Source organism: Polistes dominula, unplaced genomic scaffold (genome assembly GCF_049000335.1).
Source record: "Polistes dominula isolate Pdom_NZ unplaced genomic scaffold, Pdom_raw_medaka contig_32, whole genome shotgun sequence".
NCBI classification, from domain to species: Eukaryota; Metazoa; Arthropoda; class Insecta; order Hymenoptera; family Vespidae; genus Polistes; species Polistes dominula.
The window spans coordinates 858,447-881,670 of record NW_028300880.1 but is presented as its reverse complement, the minus strand read 5'-3'; the positions used below and the strand labels follow the sequence as shown (position 1 = coordinate 881,670).

The following is a 23,224-nucleotide window of genomic DNA, read 5'->3' as shown; positions in this document are numbered from 1 at the left end:
TCCTGAAGAAAAAGTTTTGAAATTGATATCAAATGAAAGATAACATCAACCAATCATCTACTTCTTTCTTATTATCTTTGTTTCGTATAAATATAAGTATTACGAAGAAGTATGTATTTATCTAGAATTATTAATGAATAATTCATATTTTAATTATTATTATATTAATATATGTGTATAATATTAATATTATATTTAATGATATGTAACTAACCTAAAAACATTTGACCTGCTAATTTTGGAAAAAAATTTCTCACACGAAATTCTATTAGATTAAACTTAGTTATCATTTAATAAAAAATTCTTATTCTTATCACGAATAAAAATAATTTATTAATCTCTGATATATTGTTAAGAATATTTTAAAATTATTCAATGATATTCAACTAACCTAAAAACATTTTACCCTGGCAATTTTGAAAAAAAAAACTTTCTCACACGAAATTCTATTACATTAAACTAAACTTGGTTATCATTTAATAAAGATTCTCATTCTTATCACGAAGGAAAATAATTTGTTAGTCTCTGATATATTCGAAGAATGTCTATCGTCTTTAAATCGATATGAAACGATAGGAGGACTCTGTGGTGATTTTTTATTCAAAGCTCCGCACGTTCCATGAACGGTCGGTCGTTCGGAGGAGTCCAAGGAGGGTGCAAAAGAATGACGAGGCGAGGGTGAAAAAAGTAAAAAAAAATAAGAGAGAGAGAGAGAAAAAAAGGGGGTCCATCCTACGCTAACGGCTAAATCGAAAAGAGAAAAAGCGTCGAAAGAAAGACCATACTGAGGGATCCCTTATGAAGAATGGCGTTTTTATTAAATAGGCGTGTCGGATGGCAGATAGTTTCCTTATTTTTTAAGGAATTTTATTTTCATCTCACTCAGAAAATTGTCTTTTTTTTTTCTTTTGTATAAATTAAATATATTTAATTTCTTATTTTTAATCTTTCAAATTCAATATCACATTTTGTTTATTTATTTTAAATATATATAAAAAACAATCATGATTGTATTTCATGAATCAACTGAGTTGATACAATTCTTAATTTGTTAAAACAATCCAAGAAAAACTGAGAAACAATTGTAAAAATAATTCATAATTTAAGTTTAAGTCCTGGGTTCACGGTCAACTTGACGATTTTCATAGAAATCCGTAAAGTTTTGAATAACGACAGTAAAACAATAGACCACATCTCGACGAGAACGTTTTAAAGTGACGAGTCAGTCAGTCAGTCAGTCCGTAGACCGTATCGAGGGAGTGTAGTAACTGAGGAAATGGTATGAGGATGAGGATGAAGAGGAGTAGTATGAGGAGAAAAGGGTCGTCGTATTATTACGCAAGTAAATTAATAGAGGCTCCGGACCTCTCCAAGTAAAGAGAAAGAGAGAAAGAGAGAGAGAGAGAGAGAGAGAGGAGGGGTGGATTGTACGATAAACAATGCCTACTCCAGAAGTTCCTTTTCCCTCTAACTTTCTCTCCCTTTAACCAATGGTATATTCTAGAGGAGAGTCGTCTACCCTGTTAGACCCATAGCAGGAGACGTTATAGATACCTGGTGAACGTGAAATAGTAGTAGTAGTGGTAGTAGTGGTGATGGTTGTGTCTCGAGTGTAGGAAAGCCGGTAGTATGCATTTATAGATGTGTGGGTTCGTTCGTGTGGACACGAGGGTTGCTAAGCAAAGCAAGTAAAGCACCTGTGGGAGCTGGTGCTGCTGCTGCTGCTGCTTGGTAGTAACAGTAGAGGGTATAAAGGTGGGTGAGTAGAGAGACAGTAAGGAGGAAGAGGTGGTGGAAGAGAAGGAAGAGGAGATGGAGGTGGTAGAAGGTGGTGGAAGATGGGTGGGAGTAGTAGAAAGGGAGTATAGAACGAGAGAGAGTTACTGAGTGAGTGTGAAAGAGAAAGAGATAGATAGATAGAGAGAGTATGAGTGAGTGAGTGAGTGAGTGAGTGAGTGAGTGAGTGAGTGAGAGAGTCTGGTGAACGGGCGAGCCAACCCTGGGAGGAAGCCAATCAATAAACTCACTCGCTTGCTCTCCTACGGAGAGAGACCTACTGCTCTCCCTATGCTCGCGATCTGCCCGTATACTATATACCCAACCTGGAAGCCTCCATTATGTACGCCCACTCGGCTGCCTACAGCCATTTTGTAGCCGTTTCGTCGTGCACGTTTTCTCTCCTCTCCTCTCCATTCTTTTCTTTTCTTGTCTTTTCTTTTTCTTTATTTGTTGCTTACTTGCTTTATCATGTTCCTTATTCTATCCTTCTTTTCGTGAAACGTCCACATTATATTCCATTTCTCTTCCCAGATTTTGAAAGTTTCGAGGGATAAGAAGAATGGTTGTTTAAAAAAAAAAAAAAAAAAAAAAAAAAAACATGTACAAAGAGTTTTACCTTGAAAATGTGAATTCTTTCTTCTGTGACATTGTGAAATACAATTAACTTTTCATGGAATGATTATAGAATTTCCCTTGTTTTTTGTTTTCCGTATTATGGGGATAATAAATAATATTTTTGTCTTTTATTTATGGTGTTTCTTATTCTTCTTCTTTTTCTATTTCTTGTTCGTGTCTTTCGAAGGTCGTAAGAACTACTACTATTCCTTGTGGAATTTGAAAGTACGGAAGTGTGGAAACGAGGGCAGATCGTTTACACGCCAAGTGTTTCCAATTAAGATCCCTCTGGATGATCTTTTAGACCACGTCATTTTGTCAACGGCGTTAGGCACATGCGCTTCCAAAATAGTTGTCTCTCTTTCTTTATTTCTTTCTTTCTTTCTTTCTCTTTTTCTCTTTTTTTCTCTTTTTATTTTTCTACGCTTTACACTCATTCACACTGTCACCATACTTTATTTCATTTGGTATGGGATCTTGTTTAGATTTTTATAGCGGAGTAGATATCTTGTTACGAAAATCTCCTTTCGGGTTTCTCCTTATACGTCAACAAATTTTTACTACTTTTATTATACAAATTCTTTTTGGTTTTATTCATTTGTTTTAAAGTTTAGGAAGTGATTTGAGGTTATGATTGTGTATGATTTTTGGATTCGTTCATTTTTATATCTCATTTCAGTAAAATATCAAATTGTTCAGTGTAGTATTTTAATTTACGAAATTATTTATGTAAATATATATTTAGTATTAAACAATTGTTTTATAAAAATTTGTGTATTATTTTTTAAGATTTATCAAATTTTATTCGAGATTGATTATAATATTTTCAAAGTGATACTGAATAATTTTAATGAAATTTTCGAAGGAAAATGTCATTTTGTATTGTCAAATTTGATAAATTTAAATAAAAAGAAAACTATTTTGGAAAAATGATAATACGTAAAAGATGAGAAACCTTGTTAATATTCTAAAAGTGATATGGGTTAGGATATTATGGAAGTTGGGTTTGACATATTATTGAAGTATTTTGAAGGATTATGACGTGTGAAATTGGAACGATCCTCTGGTAAACATCGAAATTAGTTAATCGTAGGAATCATTTGTCGAAGAAAAAGAAGAAGAAGAAGAAGAAGAAGAAGATGATGAGGAAAATAAGGCAAGGTAGAAAAAAACAAAAGAGAAGAAGTAGAAAAAAAGAAGAAGAAGAAGAAGAAGAAGCTTTCAGGAGCTTTGGGTATCGCACTAACAAGCGACGCCCTCTTCTCGCCATCGATAATCCCACTTTCTTGCAAGATGAAGTGCGAGGGTTCTAGAATTGACAGCACCCTCGTAACTCTCCTCCGTGAGAAGAAGGAACAGGCTTTCTTCAGCGCATCACATTTTTCTCCACGGATTAACTCTACGGAATCTCGACGACGTGTCTCACGTGTGTGGTGCAGAGAATATCTTTGACTCTTCTCAAAAATCCTATCTTTCTTTTACAACACGGACCTTAAACTACACGGAATTAACTACTTTTTTTTATCTCATTCGAATAATTATATATTTTCAAGTGAAAACTTCTTTAAAGTCAGGATGATTTGAAAATCGTGAAACGGAATAACGTGAAATCAATGAAACAAAAATAATTAATTAATTAATAAAATTCAATATATAATTTAATTCTATTATATAATTAATTAATTAATTTTCGCTTTGAAGTTAAATCTAAGCCTTTCGAGTAAACATAAACAATTGAATTTGATAAATTTAACCTCTCATTGATCTCACGTGTTGTTATTTGTCAGTTTGCATTATCTAATGCTTTTATTGTGTCAGGAAAAAATGAAATTACTTTTTAAATAACCCAATACAATTCTTATACTAATTCCCTAATACTAATTCAACAAATTTCAAAAAGACATATAACAATTTCATTGATTGTACAAAAATGTTAAATAATATTACGAATAAATACAAATAGCCAAAAAAAAAGTAGACATATCGTAAAAAAGAAAAAAAAATAATCATGGAAACAAATTTATACAAATGTTAAGGAAATAAAAACCCCCTCTCAATGGGAATTAATTTGAAGAATAATAATACCATGGAAAAAGGTATATATTGTTCAAAAGGAATATTACGGATTCACGATAACGATAAGCGTTCACAAGACCAAAGTAGGTACAGTATGAGAGATCGTGACTCTTGTTTTAATGGCGGCAAGCGAATGGTATCGAAAGGGGAATGAAAAGAGAAAGAGAGAGAAAGAGAGAATGAGAGAGAGAGGGAGAGAGAAAACAAGAGGAGAGTAGATTCGAAGTGGTGGTTTAATCTAATGGAGCCGAGAGACCATGAAACTTGGTGATAAACTTACCCGTAGGCAGCCAGGGTCGGATCGTAAGGGTAGTAACCCGTGGCAGCAGGTTGAAGAGCAGCCGTACCCCATGCAGCACCCATATCCGCCGTCATCCCCATTCCCGTAGCGTCCTTCAAAGTGTATGGATTTCCCTGGAAGAAAAAAATGAGATAAACGAAATGATCAAAATGAAAGATAAAAAGGAAGAAGAAATAAGAGAATCGTTTTCCATTGATTTTTTTTTTTACTCTCTTTCAACTCGGTTTATTTTATTTCTTTTTTTCTTTCTATTTTTTTCCCTTTGTCGTCACGTCCTTTTTTATACTCAGGGTGAAGAGTAGAGGGGATTTGAATTTTTCAGACACTTATCTTGATTATTTTATAAGAAAAAAATTGAGAAAATGTGAACGAAAAATTGACCGAGAATAAAAAAGAATATTCTGTTATTTTTGACAACGTATCCTTGGACGTTTATATTTTTACATCGTCGTACGTTGTTTAATAATTTCTATGATTAACTTGAAATAATCTCGTTCATTTGTTCGGTCCTATAATATTCTATCGCATTTGGTAACATTGTTCCATATTTGTTTAAGCTTTAAAAAAAATATATTTAACCTTTCGCGAAGATCTTTATTTCTATCATAAAATTTGAGGTTATAGGTTATACTGGGTGTATTAGAATTATTATTGCTGTTTTATATTACTTTTGTTATATTATTTGCAAGTAGACTAAAAATTGTTGAAAATAATTGTTCAATATTTTTCTTTTATCAAGAAATATTACAAATATTAAATACTGATGCATGAGAAGTAGCTGTAAAATTGCAAAAATTTGCATATTTCTGTAAAAACTCGCATTGTTTTCTCATACAATGATAGAATATTTCAGTAAAATATCGTTTTCAATTGAACAAGAAATGAATTAAGTTATGTAGGGGTGGGGGTGGGCGGGGGGGGAGGGGGTTCCAAAGGTTATATATTTCAGACACCCAGTATATTATATTTGATAGTAAATGCATAAGTGAAAGAGAATACGTGGAACAGATTCATACGAAGCATTCGAATGAAATATTACTTACGAATCCACGAAGGATATGACGTTCTCGGAATTGAAGAATGATCGATGTATCGTCTTAAATGTCGAGTTCACGCGAGCCATGATATTACGGAGTCGGTTAAATGCAGATCGGTCGATCGATCAATCGGTTCGAGCCATCAATCAATGGGATATGAATGTACGCGTGCTACCCGTACGGAAGTAACGCCTGTGGAATTTGAATTCGCGTATGATATGGGAGAAAAAAATGAAAAAAAAAAAATGAAAAAAATTTTTTATACACACATATGTATGTATATATATATATGAAAGAAATGAAAAAATGATGGAACCAAAAAAATAAAAAAATAAAAAACTAACACGGGAGTTCAGAGGAACAAAAGTGGCTTTTGCCATTGTGTGCGAACGTGAACAATATAGGGGTGAAAAAAAGAAAAAAATGAAGAAGAATCGTCTGATGCTCTTTCTCGTGGCATTTCCCATTTTTTTTTTTTTTTTATTCCTCTTTTTTTGCTTCATTTTTCAAATTTTTGTATAACCAGTTAAAGACACCTCGTTGGAAAATAATCGAGAAAACGATTACAAGGTGATAAGACGGAAACTGAATATGTGGTGAAGATGAAACTAAAGTTTGGAACGCATGATCGTTTTCAAAAGTTTTAATTTAATGTTTTGTCATCAATTTTGTAGATTTTGAGGATAATTATTTTTAATATTTGTTAATAAATTGTTAGATTTGGTTATTTCTAGTTTAAATTATATGTCGTTGTTTTTAGAAATATGATTTTATATTTTATAGGTTAGAATATCATTTACGATTTTTATAGTACTTTTTATAATATTGTTTCAGTATTTTAAGTTGTATTTATTATGAAATATAGTAAATTAGTATAGCTTAGTAACTAGTTAATAAATATATATAGTTACTGTATCATTTTAACATTATAATTGTTTATTAAATATATTAATTTAGTATACTAAATATAATATAATAGTATAAACTAATTTGTTATATCAATAAATTTAGTATATACTTATTCAGTATATATATATATATTATACTAATTAATTAATACATACAACTTGATTGTAATTTAACATAATATAATTAACTACAGTCTACATATATTAACTTTAAAAGAAAACAATTATAAATTTCAGATATGAAATGAATTCTATATTAAAATTAGTTTTAACTAAAAAAATCAGTAAAATAAATTTCAATGTTTCTTTTTTATAAATATTTTTACATACATTTATTACTGATTTAAGATTTAATAAGAGGATTAACATAAAAAAAAAACCGTGAGATATCCTGTCCTCCTTTTATAATGTGTTTAGTAACATGCTTGGGTGTTAGGTAGCTAATGGTAGCACAATAGGATATTATTAGAACGGTGGCTTAGAGAGTTCTGGCGCCAGGGGGTTTCGTGTTACACCATCTCACTCAAATTCTTAATTCCTTTACTAGACCTACAACACCTACATCCTTCTTCGACCTATTTCAATTTTTGAACGATCACAAAATATCTTTCATTCTGTTCTTGCAACTTTAACAACAATGCACGAATTAAATTGCATTAACTTCTCAAATTAGTTATACTAATTATATTAATTAATTTATGTTGATAAAAAAATATTCGTAATGTTATTTAATTGTTTCTAATATAATATAGTTTAATAAACAAAAGTTTATTTTATTTTCAATAAATTTAGAATTAAGTTACAATAAATATTTATAATGCAAATTATTATTCATTCATTTTCGAATTGTATAATCCCAAAACAAAACATCAGAGTCTAGTGATATATAATGTCGACATTTTTAAGGTTATGTTGCTTAGATTAATGCGATTAAATGACATTAAAAATGTTTATAAAGAAAAAATCGTAGATGATTAAGATGATAATGAGATCATTGATATTTAAACAATGTTAAAACGCGTTTAAACAAAAACCTTATGAAACCTTAAACGGAATAAGCCAAATTCCAAATATTTCCAAGTTTCTTTGAAACTCGTGATCCCTTTTCCCGTTGGATGCGGCATTAAACCAGTGGTACCACTTTAAACATCATGGAATGTGCAGCAGCACCTCAACGATCTTGGTGTTCTTCTGTTTTTACAATCGATCGATCCACCATCCAATATTCGTCCACCTTTGCTTTTTCTTTCAACTTTCGTAAAAGAGAGAAGAAACCCTAACCTTCTTCACCAATTGAATTTTGTATTTATTTTTCTCTCTTTCTCTCTCTCTCTCTCTCTCTCATTTTCAAAGGTCCTCAACAAATGTTCCCAGTTTTAGTGTACGATACGATATATAACTTCTGTAAATGGTTATTGCATTGGAAATATCACTAAATCCTTCTACTCATCCACAATCCTTTTATACTTCTTTTATCATCAAAGGTTTTTTTTTATACCTTCCCTCTTTTTTTTTTTCTCTTTTTATCGAAGACGAATCCAATCAATTTCAAAGTGGCATAAAACCACCCAAACTTACTTTCAAACTCGTTGAAACAATACCGAGTGAAGTGCGGAAATTGTTCCTTTTTTCCTACACATCGATTCTCAAATGCGATCGTTACGACCCTTTTGTTGCTACGTTAATACGCACACATACACATGTAGGTATACGTGTACGTATATACATGTAGGGTGACGAACGATCGTCTTGAAATAACGAAGGGAGAATACACTGGGACGTCATTACCCTCAACGATAACGAGAATCGATGTTTTTCTCTTATTTCTGTCATTTTTCTATTTTTTCATTTGAACTTCGTTATGAAAAGTGGAACAATTGTTCGTTCGACGTATTTTTCTGTGTAATATCGATGAACATTACATTTTTATTGATTATTTTGCTAATCAGATAAATAAATTCACTTTGAGAATGTAACAATAAATGAAATGAAATGAAATTAATGAAAAATGTTACAATTTCAGTTTTTTTCTTTCATATTTTGTAATTTTGTATTTTTATAATTGTTTTGTTATTAATAATTATTATTATTTTTTTTTTAGATATCATAATTGATAATATTTCGATTTTGTTCAATTTTTTTCATGATTTATGTATATTGACATCAAAATTTATACTGTAGATTAGAATTAATTGATCATATTTGACAAGCAATGGTATTTGTAATATTAGGTAGCTTTTTAGTAATATTTATAGTAGTGAATAGCATTTATTTTAGTAATGTTTATACTATTAAATATTAATAATAATATTCATACTATAAAATAGTAATTTTTAATAGTACAATAATGGTATTTATATTATTAATATGGTAAGGTTATTTATATTATTAATTAGCTTTTTAGTAATATCTATAATAGTGAATAGCATTTATTGTAGTAATGTTTATACTATAAAATAGCAATTTAATAGTATTTATTACAGAAAAATTTGTAATAATTAATATCAATACAGTATTATATTATTCTAATAATTTTATAATAATAATAATAATAGATAGTGTCATACAATAGTATAAAATTATAAATATCAAAGATAGAAGAAAAAAAATCGAATAAAATTTGATTTAACTAATCAAAGAAAAAACAAAAACAATTATCCCAAAAATGAATATTAATAAATCAAATATAAAATTTGTTCAACTTAAACAAAATGATTTTTAAAAAGTATTAATTTATCATGATTTAATATAAAATTACCATTTTTGTTATAAATCAATCAATCAATCAATCAATCAATTCGTTTGATAACATAAAAAAGGATTATTAAATGGAAAGATAAATAAATAAGAAAATCTCTTGAAGAAAGTGATGAACGTCATAGGAGAGACCTTTTAGTTTAGGCTTCTGTGAACCACCGTTCCAATAGATAATCAAATTAACGACGACAAAGAGTACGGGAAGAAGTATCGACGAAACGAAGCCATAGGGAGAGCGCACGGGGTATTTTCAAAGCAAGCTAGGGACTGATAGATAAACAGAGTGGGCAATTCTATCGCAAAAGAAATACACAGGGTCGACCAAAACTTTCTAAGTGGACCACAATACCCTTTTTATTTCTTGTTTTTACCTAATTCTCCAACAATTGCAATTATTCTACCCCCCCCCTCCCCCAAAACATTTTTTGCTTACAATTAAACGTGCCAATTATTAACAATCAAAAAATGCATGATTTTTACGATTGAAAATATGTTTAAAATATTTTTCATTTTTTTTTTTGTTTTTTTTTTTTTAAATGACCTTAATAATTTTGACAAACCTAATTTGATTTATTCAAAAAAAGAAAATTAATAGAAGTGTTGATGATAAATTTTGTTTAAAAGTACTTTCTGTCACAGTGTAAATAAGATCAAATAATTTTTGTCAGGAGATTAACAAAGTATTTTATTATTGCAAAATAAAATAATTTGTAATATTTTGTTGTTGTTTGAAATGAAGGCTTGATAAATAAGAACATTTAATCTTTCCATCCTTTCTATTCTCCTTATATACATTTCTTTGACTTTTGATATAAGGTTTGTTTAAACAAGGACCACCATGAACGTATTCGTAAAGGGTCTGGGGTTTCCTGGCGAGACTTTCACCGTCGCCACTCTCGCGTGCCATTCCTTTCATTCAATGCTAATCCGAATCTTATTATATTATAATGCCCTTTCAAACGAATCGTCGGAAGTAGTAGTTTCCTGCTTAACGATTTTCAGACGAGGGCCAAAAGTGGGGGAGAGAGAGAATTGTAATGTTGAAATTGAAGGGGGGATTTAAATGTGAGAGAAAGAAATTAAATTAAATTAAAATAAAAACCAAACATAAAAACAAAAACCAAAAAAATGAAATGACAACATTCAAATTCAAAGTGACGATTCATCATACGATATGACGAGTATTTTTTTTGTTTTTTTTTGGTTTACTTCGAATTGGATCTGATAAGAAATATTTCATTAAGACCGGAATTGAGTAAGTTAAAACGATAAACGTGTATTAAACGTATCTTTCCATGTAATCGGATATTTACAAGATATTTATATATAACAAAAGTTATTTATACATTGGATTAATATTTCCAAACATTTTTATCTAATATTTTCAAGAAATGTATGGCGTAATTTAAAAAAAAAAATATACAATTAATGCTAATACGTTGAATTATTATTTTTTTTTTTTTTTAAATATTCCAACCTTTTTTTTCTGAATTTTTTTTCTCATGAATTTCACACACTAAAATAAGGTTCAAGTACGTAAAGTCTATTAGAATCGATCAGCTTTAACCACCATATGTTAAAGTCACTTGTTCATAGTGAAAAAGAACGAAAATAAATAAAATGTGAGATAAAGAAGAAAATAAGAAATAAAGAGAACTGAAAATACTCAAAATTCCCAAGATGGACGCTTATGACATTCCGAAGAAACTCGTTGATCAACCCCCCTTACCCTCTTCACCTTTGGCGACAATCCCTGAACCTCCCCAACCCTCCTCCCACTCTTACTCTGAACCCATTTGGATGACGAAGCCACGGGGTAAATCGTCGCGTGCACGAAATTGCACGACCAAGTTGAAATTCCACGAAATGGAATTGACCGAGGAGAGACCGGTTGGGTTAGTTGTGTAAATGAAATGGAATCGTCACGATAAATGTGACAAAAACAATGAAATTCGTGGTTTATCTTATGATATTAACGAAATTCTTAACATTTTTCTAACAGGGAATGGTTAAAAGAAATAATTAAGGGTTGTGTTAGATGTTTTTAATTGAACCACGAAAAAATGGTTACTCAGGAAGGTGTTTGAGTGAGAGTTATATTGTTTCGCGTGTTACGTTGTTACTTCATTTTTATTTCTTTTCTTACGATTGTTTCTTTTTCGGGATTTCCTTTTCTTACTTTTCGACAAGATGTTAGCACGATAACCACGTGCGGTATGATAACACGATTTTGATTATTAAACCTACAACGATTCCTTTTTAACTGATTATCTTGGATTTATTTGATTGAAATTTTATAATATTTTTCAATTATTAATTTTTCTTTTTTCTTTCTGATATTAACAAAGAGATATTTGAATTGATATTTAAATTAGGAATTGATTTATAGGTTAGATTAGGAATCAATGATATTAGAAACCAATCAGAGTTGTTTCTTTCATAAAAAAGAGCTTGCAAACTTTAACATAACCTATTGGGATCTCTGACAGGGGTATGGCGTAGCAATTTGACCTATCTACTCTAATTTTGAATTTAGCTACCAGATAGCGTATTCAATTGCTAGAGATCCCAATAAATTTATCATTGAAAGAGTTCGTCATTTATTGATCATATTTTAGACTTTCTTTTTGTTCCTATAATAAGAATTACTTACTACAAGAGGATCACTTTGTCGTGAATCACAACAAATTCAAGCCCTTAACTTAGCTGTGAGTATATCTAAAGAAATTGTTGACGTTAACACGTAACATTTACGATATAATAACAAATAATATATTAATAATAAAATATTAATTAATAAATTGTAAAAAACCAAAACAAAAAAAGAACAAGTTTAAGATTAAAATAATAAAATACGTAACTTCTAAATGTTGTATTTTGTTTAAACATTGAATTAAAATATAAATATATTTTATAGTGTTAAAGTTTGATAGTTCATTAATCGTGAATAAAATCTCATAGATTCACACGAGAAGAATTACTACTTGCTACAAGAGGATCGCTTTGTAGTGAAGCACGATAAATTCAAACTTAATCTTGTCCTATGTATGTAGATATATACACTTCACGAGAAGTTTCAACAATTCACAAGAACGTTACTCCTAGAAAGCTTCAGTATAGGTTATCGTGTGAGAGAAAAAGAGAGAGAGAGAGAGAGAGTAAGAGACTTCCATTTCCATTCTGGCACTTTCATTCCATGAATTCGTATCTGACTTGTCCGTAACGAGACTTCTGTCTGCCATGAAACAGAACATCGATCGTTCCGTTCTACTTCAACTTCGAATTTAATTACTAACAAATCCCTCACAAACCCCCACCCGTTCACCCCGTCCTTCCCTCACTACTCTTCACTCAAATGAACTTGTATACTTAATTTTATTAATTATAAAGTTTAACACACGTGTTCTTGTTATTTTGTATAAAAATATCACATTTAATAAAATACTTGCAGGTTGAATTATATATCAGATTTGTTCTAAAAAATATATTATATATATATATTGTTAATAAAAGTATAATTAATTTAAGGTAAACTGATATCTCTTAATTTTGTAATTGTAATATCAAGTTCATTGATATTCCTTCATATGAGATTGAATTTATACATTAACAATAATAAAAATAATTAAATAAATATTAATTAAGTAAATTGAATAAATGTGTAAAGAATATTCTTTGAAAAATTCTTTATCATAATTTTCAAACAAATTCAATCCATCAATAATATATAAATGATATTTAATGTTTCTAAATTTGTATGTATAATTTAATTTTATTATAAATGAATTATTATTTTGTTAAATTTGAAGTATTTTTTATTGGTTTATTCAGTGGTATTAAAATGATATGCTTGCATTTGCTTAAGCGTATACAGTAAAAGGGTTTACCCTATTACTAGATTCCAAGACTACAGTGAAACGTTTCTGAGCAGGCGCGTCACACACCAAATTGCACATTCCTGATCCTGTTCCTCCTCCAATTCTCCCTCCTCTACTCTTCACTCCTCCCTTATTTATATTGAACATGCGCTGTTCGTACTATCGCATTTAGTACCAATTATATTAACTTAATGGTTCTACATTTAATACAGTTTTAATCATTTTTTATTTTTTTGGTTCACATGCTCAACATCCAATCACTGAAATTAAACCAATTTTAAAATACAATTAAAATCAAAATTGATCTATTAGTATTATCTACTAGTATTATTGTTTAGTGCATCATTGCTTAATAAATAAAATATAAATTTAATTTAAATTTAATTACTAACAAATCTCTCACAAACCCCCCACCCGTTCACCCCATCCTTCCCCCACTACTCATCACTCAAATGAACTTGTATATATATATATATATACTTAATTTTATTAATTATAAAGTTTAAACTTTGTTTTCTGTAAATTATTATTAACATTTGATGTGGATATAATTTTGAAGCTGCAATGAAATTAAATTTAACTAATAACAAAAATATTATTGATACTTAAATAATAAATCAGAATATAAAATTCATTTACACGGTGTGTCCGCATTCCCCATAGTCAACAACCGGTTTTCAGATCATTAATTGTTCTCATACTAGCGAATAGATTAATTTGTTGAAGGGGAAAAGGAGAGAGAGAGAGAGAGAGGGTTGTAGGCGTGTATAGTGATCGATAATACGAAGCTGAGTTTGAAAAGTTTTGGCAGAGTTGATCACAAAATGTGATACCAGCACCCCGTCGGATTAAAACGTTTAATGAATCATTCTTCTTGAAGCTTAGCAGATTGAAAAAAAAAAAAAAAAGGTTATCCGTTTAAGCACGTTTTACGAATGATTGACTTAATCTAACATAACTGATATCTCAATATCTTTTTTTATTTTTTATTTTTGTATACTTGAATTTTCTTTCAAATTGCATATTTGTACAATTAATTTGTACGAAATAATAATAATAGTAATTGAATTTTGTTGAATGAGAAAATGGTACTTATGTATTACCGCCATTGCAGCAAAAATTCCGCTAATGCGCCAATAAACAACAAGCTTGTTGTGTGCTTGTTGTTCGCACACAACAAGCTTGTTGTTTGCACACAGCAACCGTCAGGTTTGCGTCAGGGTTGCGTCAGGGTTTCACCAAAATTCGATTGACTACTTTTTATAAATCAAATGATTTGAATTTTCAAAGTGTTTTGATTTTAAATCAAGTTTTTTATTGTATGATTTGACGCAACAATTTAAGGTGTAGATTGGCGCATTAGCGGAATTTGGCGTTTATACCTAAGTACCGTAAAAATATTAAAAAATATTCGTTGAAATTGTAAATATTTAATACCTAACCTAAAAATGATCTACCTATATTAATTTTTTACTTTAATCGGTTATTAACAAATTTTATATTGTTCACAATGTATCCTTAATTTAATAATTCGATAATAAACCATTTTGAAATAATAATAAAATATTGAATTATATTGTAAAATTAAATAAAGGTTAATAGTGAAATTGGATGAAAAAATGTCTATTTAAAATTAGAAATGGGTCATTTGATTAGTCTTGAAAGGTTTAAGTATTAAAATAAATGAAAGATAATAATCTATCTTAATTTTGTAAATGAGTGAGAATGAAGGGAACATTGCACACGCCCATGAAGATAAAGCTTTTGCCTATATCAGTTCGTTATCAGTGAGAAACTAACATAGATTGTGCGGTAACATCAAAAAGCTGTCAAGTTTTTTGTTGGCAAAGCAAACAAACAATACTAACGATGAAAATACGAAACGTGTAGTAGTTTCCATTATGTCCTGGAAACTTTCCTACTTGAGATATCATATTGGATTATTTTTATAAAAATCTCTTATCAATATTATTTATCAATCTAAGAATAAAATTATTCCTTAAATTGTTCAAAAATAAATATAACTTGTTGTTTATTTTTTCATTTATGTGTGTATCGCCATTACTGATATTTAACCTCACTTTTAATTTCAAAATCTTTGAACTCTTATCAGTTGATAAAAATATTAAGTACAAGTTTTTTATAAAAATTAACTATTTTTAGTAAGATATTATTTTTAAACAAAAAACTAAATAATTATTTCCTTAAATTGTTCACAAATAAATATAACTTTTCTATTTGGTTTTTTTTAAATTTGATTTGTCGCCATTACTGATAACTAACCTCACTTTTAATTTCAAAATCTTGTAACTTATCAATTTATAAAAATATTAAATAAAAGTTTGGTATAAAAATTACCTATTTTTACTAAGATATTATATTTCAACAACAAACTAAATAATAATGAATAATTTTGTAAATTTCAATTACATTTTGATCAATCCTAAAAGTGATTTTAAATAGTCTCAAAGTTTTTAGATGATTTTTCAAAATTTCTAACACCGTTTGAAACGATTTTATGATAATTTTGTATTAAAATTGTAAAATTATGTAAAACTATTTGAATCTTTTGTGTTATTCATCAGATAACTTTAGTGTGGACTATTTTGTATTAATATCGAAAGCTCGAAAAGTATGATAATATTGCAACGAATGAGAAAGATGCTCGCGTGCATTATTCTACGTTGATGGGAATTCGTAATGCCTTTCCGGGACGAAAGGAAGCCGTGCCAATTAAATTTGAATTTATCGAGCGTGATTATACTAATTGGTTGCTTTTAGGCGCCGTTGTCGATTAATTTATCTCGATCACGAGCACCCATTCGAGAAACGCTACCTAACAAAATCGAAAATAGGGGAAAGAAAATTGTCTTGCGAAAATGATTGGTGGAAAGTTATGAAAATGAATAGAAATTTGAAAATGGAGGGGAGCAATTAGAAATTAAAATATATCAACGAATTAATCACAACTATCAACAGGACGATATACACATGAAATATTATAATTTAAATAATTTATTAATATATATTTAAAAATATAAAATTATTTATATTCAATAATTTAATAAATTTCTTAAAATAATAATAATTTTAAATTGTGTATTTTAAATTTATAAAATTTATTAATAATATAAGATAATATAAAATAATATAAAATTTATTATAAAAATAATTTATTATTAATAAAATTAATTAAATTATTAAATATAAATTAATAAATAAATTTATTAGAAAATAATTAATTTCACTAAAAATAAAATATAATAAAAATAAAAATAATCAAATAATACTTTGTAATCAATGTGAATAAAAATATTTAAAATATTTTAAATAATGCAATTAATTGATTTAAAAAATTTTAATTAAAAATTTAAAAATTATATTACATTTCAATTTAATTAAAAATATATATATTTAACGTTAATAATAATAATTGATAATTAGAAAAATCATTAATATTTAAATAATAATACTTATAAAATCTAATCCAATTGTACGTATTCAATAAACAAGATAAAATAAATGTGAATATTAAGTGATTATAAATGTATTAGAAAATGTATTCGTATAAATATTATCAGTAGTAATTTACGTTTCTTAAAATACCTCATAATCCGTAAATAGACGTAAATAGTAAGAACAGCCTCTTTATTAACTGACCATGTAAACCGGCGCTATCTCGCGAAGCAAACGTGCGTGTAAAATCATCAAAGGAACGATAAACTTGGCCGTTTCTATGTCAACTATGCTTGTCGTTATATCGTCGACATATTCGCGATTAGATATTTGAAACTAGCATGGCGGAACTCTTCGATCTCACCTTCTTAGTAAAACCAGCTTCTTCAACCACGTGTTCAACTTTTTTTCATTCATTTCTTTTCCTGATTTCGCATTATATTTTTTTTTTAATAATTATTAACAATAATCGCGATATATTTATTTATCATTTATATGAAATTATTTATATTGAAATATATAAATATTTATTAATATATTGAAATATAAATAATTTTATATAAATGATAAAATTGATAATTTCAATTTGATTTGTTCAAAGTTCAAAATTATCAAAAGGGTTGTTCAAAGATTATGTTTATGATAATGATTTTCCCTTTTATAATTTATATTTGATAAATTTAATGTATAATAATATAATATTAATAAATGTATAATTTAGATTGAAACAAAATTAGAAATAAAGTTGATATTTATCATATAACATACTCGAGACAGTTTGATTAACGTTGTTTAAAAGAAATTAACCAATAGGAAGTAAGTAAGAGTCCAAGTAGTATTTCCCTAGTAAAATTCATCCAAACCGCCTAGTAATTTCTTCCGATGAGTGCACGCGATCGTTCGATATATTGTAATAGCAATGTCCGCACTAACTTAATTACTAGCGTTGGTTTGCAAGCACCAACAGCTATAAGGATGGGTGCTACACATTTTCGTTTGGGTTCTTGCACGCAATGTAAATCTCTAAGGAATGCTTCTCGTATCTTCGTCGATGTGAACCGACTTTAACTCTAATTAACGAATAACGATATGCAATCAAGCACGAACGTGTAGAAATTACAAAAAAAACATATATATATATATATATATATATATTTTTTTTTCTAAATGTATAATATAGTATATATACAATTGTATTATATTTAATTAAATAAATGTATTTAATTTATACATATCAAGGATAATATTAATTTATTATATATATTTATTTCAAAAAATATAATATAATATAAAATATTAAAATAGATTTTAATTATATAAAAGTATATTATATATATATAATTATAAATAAATTTATTTAATTTATATATCAGGGATAATATCAATTATATAAAATATATTTTTAATTACAAAAATATTATATATATATATATATATATATATATATATATATATATATATATATATATATATTATAAATTTTTAAATATATATTTTCCATTAAGTATATTATTATTTCCAAAAATATAATATAAAATATTAAAATAGAAATTTAAATTATATAAAAGTTTATTATATTTAATTACAAATAAATGTATTAAATAAATATATCAAAAATAAGATCAATTAATAATATATTAATATATATTTTTAATTGATATTTTTAACAATATATATATATATATATATTAATTATTTATTTTAGTGCTTTATACTTTATGGTACTTGGCATATTATAAATAAAATGAAGAAAAATAAGTATAAAATATTACATAGATTTGAATAAACAACGTATTACGAATCAAACTATTATTTTTTTTCTTTTATTATTTTATTAAACAACGAACTATCAACGTATATATAACACTTGTCCTCTTAACTTACGAGATCGTTAGTATAAATAAACCACGGATTTAGTAAGAACAACTTATTATCGCAATAAAATAAGTATAGTCAAATAAAACTGCCAAAACATTATTCGAACGGGATCAAAAATATACAAACGATTTATATTAGGAAATTTATGTTATACGAAACGTACGTGAGTTACTTTAAAATCGTGAAAAAAGTTTCAAGAGATAAATTTAAAAAAAAAAATAAAGACAAAGTCCCCTTTTTCCCCGTTCCCACCCTTAAAAAATAGAAAGAAGAAAATTATTTGTTGGAAAAAGCAAAAGCAAAAGCAAAAGCAAAAGTAAAAACAAAAAAAAAATACAGAAGAAGAAAAAACATATTGGTCAAAGAGCAAATTATCGTACCACCGACCCCCCCACCCCCCACCTTCCCCTCTGCCACTCCCTCCCTCCCTCTCTCCACCCCTACTTAAAATCGTGCTCGAGAAAAGACACAAGGGGGAGTGAAAAAAGAAATGTCCGTTCGTTTGACTCTAAAACTTTCTCGCCCACGCTGTACAGTTTATTTCAAGAAATTATTATTAGACTTGTATATTAAGAAGAGACAGAAAAAGAGAAAGAGAGAGAGAGAAAAGAGAAAGAAAAGAGAAATGTAAAAAAGAGAAACTGAAAATGTGAGAAAAAGAGAGAGAGAAAAAAAAAGAGAAAAGTGAAGTAATAATGTTCTCTCTTTTTATCTCTTTTATTTTATCATTTTAATTATTAAAAGAAATATAATTAATTGTTCACAAATAATATAAATATTTATAATATTAATTTATTTTTAATTACATATATATGTATATATATAATTAAAATATAATATATTATATTTTAATTATATAATTATTAATTTATAATTAATATAATATAAATTATATAATATTAAATAAATAATAATAAAATTATAATATATTATTAATATTGTAAATATTTATTATATTTACTATTAATTATATAATTTTACATGTATATATTATTATTAATATTATTATATTTTTATATTTATATAATTATTATAATTAATATATTTATTCATTATTTATATATATATATATAATCTTTATCACTTATATACTTCATTATTATTATCTCATATTCTTGTTAGTCCCACCCTATCTCTCTTTCTCTCTCTCTCTCTCTCTCTTTTTCTTTTTCTTCATTTCATTTTTTTTCTCCACTTTCTGTTTCTCCCTTTCTGACTACATCGTACATTTCTGTCTTTCACAATCTACATTTCTTTTTTTTTTTATTCTGTCTCTACTTTATACTTTGTCTCTCCTAATTTTCTTCTTCTTTTCTTTCTTTCTTTCTTATTATTTTTTTTTTTTTTTTTTTTTTTGGGTGTCTCATAACGAAGAAGGAGGAATAAGCAAAGACACACCCCTTTAAAATATGTTCGTGAATTCGTCATGAGCAAAAGGTAGGGAGAGCAAAGAGGTGTAAGGGGGTAGAAGGGCGGGGGGGGATGAGAGGGGGGAGAGGTGTTGTAAGAGGGTGCTCGTTAAACTTACCAACTGACGCATCTTCCGCGAAAGGAGGACTCAAACGAGATTATCGCTTTCGTTCTCTTCGACGGAGTTTTAGTACTATAACTATGCTTGAATAATCTTTACCAGCCGGTGCAACACCCTGAAACGCGAGCACGCGCACATAACTCAGAAAGAGACGTATGATTTATCCAACAAGAGAAAGAGAGAGAGAGAGAGAGAGAATTTTCCATGGTCGAAAGGGAAGATCAAGGACCGTCCGCGTCCGATCTGCCGTGAACATTTCCATCACTGGGATTCCGAGCTAATTCGTGCCGAGACCACGTGCTAATCCGTCTTAAGTTAAGGTTAGAGTGAGGAGTATAATAATCGAGTGGTACACCTACCTCGACCAAACTATCCATTTAAACTTCATGCACAACCAAATTCAATGAAACTTATATACATATATATTTATATGTACAAGTATTTGTGCACGTATTTAACATATTATCGAGAAAGATGTTAAATCGTTATCAAAATGAATTTAGAAGAATTTAATTTATTGAGAAATTAATGTTTATTTTCATCATATTAAATTCATTTTCTTTCTAAATTCGTGTAAATCAATATTGTGAATGTATGCAAAATTTTGTCTACGCATTATGAACATTTGTGCTGTATTTAATATTTTATTGAGAAATATGATAAATCTTATCAAAATAATTAACGTTAATTTAAAAATTGATTTATATATTTTTTTTTATATGTAAATAAATTTTCTTTCAAATTCACGTAACCCCATAATATGAACAAAATTAATGTATGCAAATTTTGTTACGCATTATGAACATTTGTGCTGTATTTAAAATTCTTATTGAGAAAGATGATAAATCGTAAATTGTTTATCTTAATTTACAAATTTATTTATATAAAATATTATCATCTTAGATACACTTTATTTTAAATTTCTATAATTAAATAATATGTACAAAATTTGTATATATTAAATTACACACTACGAGTATTTGTGTAAATGTGCTTATCTAAATTGTTCACGTTAATTTAGACATTTATTTATGTTTTATCATAGATACGTAATCTTCTAAACTCGCTTCATCCAATGAACCAAATTTGCATATATCAAATTAAAAGCACTCCGAATTATATTTTGATTTACCAACAATTACAAATATTTTATTTGTAATTTACTTGAATTAAAATTTCAGACAATTTAATCAATTTGATAAGAATAAAATTGTCCTGAACAATCAAACAAACCTTTATCAAGTAAACCCTTAACATATATACTTAAAATTAACATTAACTCTAATGAAAACTATCATAAATGAAATGAGAAAGAAACAAACAAATAATTCAACTTACCAAAGGTGAATAGAAGGCAGAACTGTCCATACCGATACTAGGATAAGGTGCCTGATCGGTAGTAGTAGGTGTTGTAGGGTAAGAGGAATATGAGGTAGCAGTTGGTGCCAATCTTGGATATGCACCTAATGCCAATCTCGCAGCACTATCGTATTGACAACTGCAAACTGTTTGGCCGGTAACTGGGTCCGTCATCATGGGCCTACCATTTTCACAACATCCAGGTCCCGTAGTGGCAGCTACGGGAGTAGTGGCACCACCAGATGCTCCATTTCCACCTCCACCTCCTGGTGTTGTTGTTGCCGTTGACGAAGGTGAAAGGGCACCAGGGCTTAGGGCTCCTCCTGACGACATTGCAGGCGAGGTTGCTGTTGTCGGCTGCCCGCCACTCACCAGCAGCTGTAAACCCATTTATTTTATTAATTAGTTTTGATTTTATTTCATTCATTGAATTATTTATTTTATATATAATAAATAATATATTTTAAAATATGGCATCTGCGAAAGCCACTATAGTGGTGCGTAGTGCCTAAAAGTTTAAAATTAATAGTCATAGAGTATGAATTGTCCTATCACGAACTGAAAATAATCTGACGTTTTATATTTAATAAATAGATAATAACAAAATAATATTTATTCGTCAATAGAATTGAAAAAATATTTGATTAATCTAGGATTATCAAAAAATGACTAAATCAAGGACTATCCGTTGCTACCAGTTAACTTCCTCGAACAACTTAATAGAAATATTTGTAACATATTATAGGATTAATAAAATACTTAGAAAAAATATATAATGACAAGATAAATTAACGAATATATATATATATATATATATATATATATATATATATATATATATATATATATAAGTCTGATTATTTATAGTCCCAGCAAAACTCGATCATAACGATCTTATTCCTGATGACTTAACGATCTATTAAAATAAAACCTTTAAACCGTTTCTCAATCGTTCATGATATCAATACTTGATCTCTCGATGATGTAATAACCATAAATTTGTATGACATTAGCAACAGATTAAACGATAATTATATTATCTATTAGATATCTTCTATAATCAAACAACCAATAAACTACAAATATAAATGCAATATAATGTTTATACTTTCAGATCAAAAGCTCATCTTGCCGACATCTTTTGCATATTTTACTTGTAAATTCAACTGCACAATTCACCAATACACACACACAAATACACACAAAGAGATTAGCAATTTGAACAATGCAAAATAATAAATTGTATTCACTATACTTAGATAAACAATGGGTTGTTCATTTTGTACAAAGTATAGTATTAAAACGTGCTGAACACGTTGAGCTTCTTAACCGGTATTAGTCGCGATCTCACGAATCAGGTGAACTTTCTTGACCCTTTGGAAGCTCGATACGGAATATTCTAGCATCTAGATAGTTAAAGATCGGCATACCTTTTAACGGATACGATCTTAGGATAGATTACAAAATAAGGCGGTACTATTCGAAGGCGTGGCGTTAGTTCCATTGAAAACAATGGTTTGAATTTCTTTTTTTTTTTTTCAAATAGTACAAATAAAACTCGTTCAACAATAACAATTTCTACGTCAATTCATCCTCAATCAAAGATAAGATTATAAAAAGATATTAAATTAAATTACATGAATTTCATA

General features: G+C 28.3%; 1 protein-coding gene and 1 long non-coding RNA gene across 3 annotated transcripts in view; one reads left to right on the top strand and one right to left on the bottom strand.

Annotated features, from left to right (window-relative positions):
* Positions 1-23,224, bottom strand: part of LOC107069813 (homeobox protein araucan) — a 121,792-nt gene that overhangs the window by 31,552 nt on the left and 67,016 nt on the right. For both annotated transcript variants that reach the window (XM_015327421.2, XM_015327422.2), the window contains exons 2-3: positions 21,555-21,953; positions 4,751-4,884 (exon numbers count right to left, since the gene is read on the bottom strand). In XM_015327421.2, coding sequence (XP_015182907.1) covers positions 4,751-4,884; positions 21,555-21,953 — 533 coding nt within the window. The remainder of the gene's footprint in view (positions 1-4,750; positions 4,885-21,554; positions 21,954-23,224) is intronic.
* Positions 1-23,224, top strand: part of LOC149033549 (uncharacterized) — a 106,497-nt gene that overhangs the window by 41,989 nt on the left and 41,284 nt on the right. The gene's annotated exons all lie outside the window — the stretch shown is intronic.